Below are 2,500 nucleotides of genomic sequence, written 5' to 3' on the forward strand. Positions count from 1 at the left end.
GTTCGAATCCGGGCCGGAACGGAGACGAGTCAACTTTATGTGCATACTCAGTGACGGTATCCATGTTCCACCCCCGTGTCACCACTGTGGCACTTTGAAGACCTTGGTCATTCTGCCATAAGTGCATGTGGCTGAATACATCAAAACACGCAGACACCCGGGTAGCGCGACTCTGTTGCTGATAGCTTTTCACATGTTTTATGCGTTAATGGACCTAATGTAATTGTGACATTTGGACAGAAATCGCCAGCCGTTTGGTTTATTACGTGCGGAAGCGATTCTCTTGTCAACCACTTACGATTCGAAAACCGTCCTATAAAAGATCTAGGCCATGAAACCTGAAATTCCGCAACGAAAGTGATGCTTTGGGAATTTCTGAAATGTGACACCAAGTTTCGGCAAGCTCAGCCCCGAAACCTTATTTGCAAGGGGGGAGGGGGGGAATGGGGGGGGGGAGGAGATGGGATGGGGTTCGACATTGTATCAAGTTCTGACTTTAATTGTGCTGTTTTCCTTAGGGGCACTTTCTACTAATCCCCGAAAACGATATCACTATTTCTGCCAACTGTTCGCTTCGGGCTTGGTTGCATCGACACAGCGCTAAATGGAGTCTCCCCGGCACTATTAAGTTGTAAAGCAAATGAGGTCGGGTTTAGAGTAGGATGTGCATTGCGTGAACATGACCGTATAAAATCGCCCGAGATTGTCCGAGTCATGTGTTAAGTGCTCCCAAATAAAACTGTCTTGTTTGTTTCGTTTGGGGCTGGACTCAGCATTCATTCAAGCGAGAAATGTCAACCAAGCAGCAGTCCGAATCCTGATACAGCCTGTCGATGTCACTTGGCTTAATGTATTAATTGTGTTTTGTTTATTTTGTGTGAGTCAAAGAGGTCAAACACAGGCATGCTGTCGGTCATGCCTTTTTGCTTTGGGGATATTGGCGTTTAAAAACCCCACAAACAAACTCAGTCAATGTTGTAAGAACCCTAACCCTATAACCCTGATTTATTGATTCACTGCATTCACTTTCTTACTTTCTTTCGTTCTTTCTTTATGTGTCTGTTGTTGTGTGTTTGTTGTCTGTGTGTTTGTTTGTTTGTTTGCGTAAATGTAACTCGTGTAACTCGGGTAAGAACAGATTAACCCACTGTCAGTGTTACAGATTTGACATCAATGTAATGACGTGCCCATCCCACGGCTTTCTGCCCTTGTCTGTATCTGTCTTTTCAGTGTCACCATTTTTATCTGACCATTGGTCTATGTGTATGTCTCTCTCTAGCCTATCTGTCAGTCTGTATTGCTCTTCCTTTTGCAAATGCTTTGGTTGGTCTTTCTTCTTTTTGACCTGCGGTTGAGTGTTTTTGCATTGGCTATCTTGGATTCTATTTAAGTTGTAACTATTTTTAAGTTTCAACACATTGGGGAGGCACCTTGCGTTTGTCTGTATGCGTATGTGTGTGTGCATGTGTTTGGCGTGTGTTTGTGTGTTAGTGTATGTATCTAATCGTTTACATTCTTATCATCCTTGCTTTTCTGTCTGTCAGTCTGCCCGTGTGTGTGTGTGTGTGTGTGTGTGTGTGTGTGTGTGTGTGTGTGTGTGTGTGTGTGTGTGTGTGTGCGTGCGTAATTGAGTGTGTGTGTGTGTGTGTGTGTGTGTGTGCGTGCGTGCGTGCTAGTGTGGGCGGGTGCGTCTGGGGGGATGGATCATGAGCGTGCGTGGGTGAGTGTGTGAGACTGTGTGTATGTGTGTTGTTTATGGATTTTCTTGCTGTTGAATTGTGTTGTTGTTGATTTGTGTCTGTACTTCTTGTTGTCATCATCATCATCATCATCATCATCATCATCATCATCATCATCATCATCATCATCATCATTGTCGTTATCATTGCTCCAAACGAAACTCTAATTTCTCCCTTTCTTCCAATCAGGTCCTAACTCAGCCCAGAGACGGAGAGGCCGGCAGACGTACAGCCGCTACCAAACCCTCGAGCTGGAGAAGGAGTTTCAGTTCAACCACTACCTGACCCGGAAGCGGAGGATCGAGATCGCGCATGCGCTGTGCCTAACGGAGCGGCAGATCAAGATCTGGTTCCAGAACCGGAGGATGAAGCTGAAGAAGGAGAAGCTGGCCATCCAGGAGCTGAACAGCACGTGCAACAAGGTCATGAAGAAGGAGGACGACCGGGCCAGCGACAACTCGGACTCTGGAAACGAGCAGTCCAGTTAAATCGCTGGAGATGAGACAAAAGCTGGTACCGGCAGGCTCAGGGCCAGCGACAACCTGGATTCTAGAAACGAGCAGTCCAGTTAAGTCGCTGGAGATGAGAAACAAATGGTACCGGCAGGCTTAGTGCTGGGCTGTTGTCACTGTTGTTTGCGGAGCGTGTGTCTAGGTTCTACATTGACTTCGTGTCTTATGTGGACAAGATGAGTCGAGACGTCACTTTATAGATTTTCGCGACAAGTTGCGACAGTGGATAATGCGACAGGTTGCGACAGT

The 2,500-nt window shown here is 46.4% G+C and overlaps 1 protein-coding gene across 1 annotated transcript in view; it reads left to right on the forward strand.

Moving 5' to 3' along the window:
- The window catches only part of LOC138947054 (homeobox protein Hox-A5-like), a 54,021-nt gene that overhangs the window by 49,959 nt on the left and 1,562 nt on the right, over nucleotides 1-2,500 (forward strand). Inside the window, exon 2 of the mRNA XM_070318476.1 lies at nucleotides 1,929-2,500. This exon is cut by the window's right edge and continues 1,562 nt beyond it. Coding sequence (XP_070174577.1) covers nucleotides 1,929-2,227 — 299 coding nt within the window. The 3' untranslated portion in view covers nucleotides 2,228-2,500. The remainder of the gene's footprint in view (nucleotides 1-1,928) is intronic.

Source organism: Littorina saxatilis, linkage group LG14 (assembly GCF_037325665.1).
Source record: "Littorina saxatilis isolate snail1 linkage group LG14, US_GU_Lsax_2.0, whole genome shotgun sequence".
Taxonomy (NCBI): Eukaryota; Metazoa; Mollusca; class Gastropoda; order Littorinimorpha; family Littorinidae; genus Littorina; species Littorina saxatilis.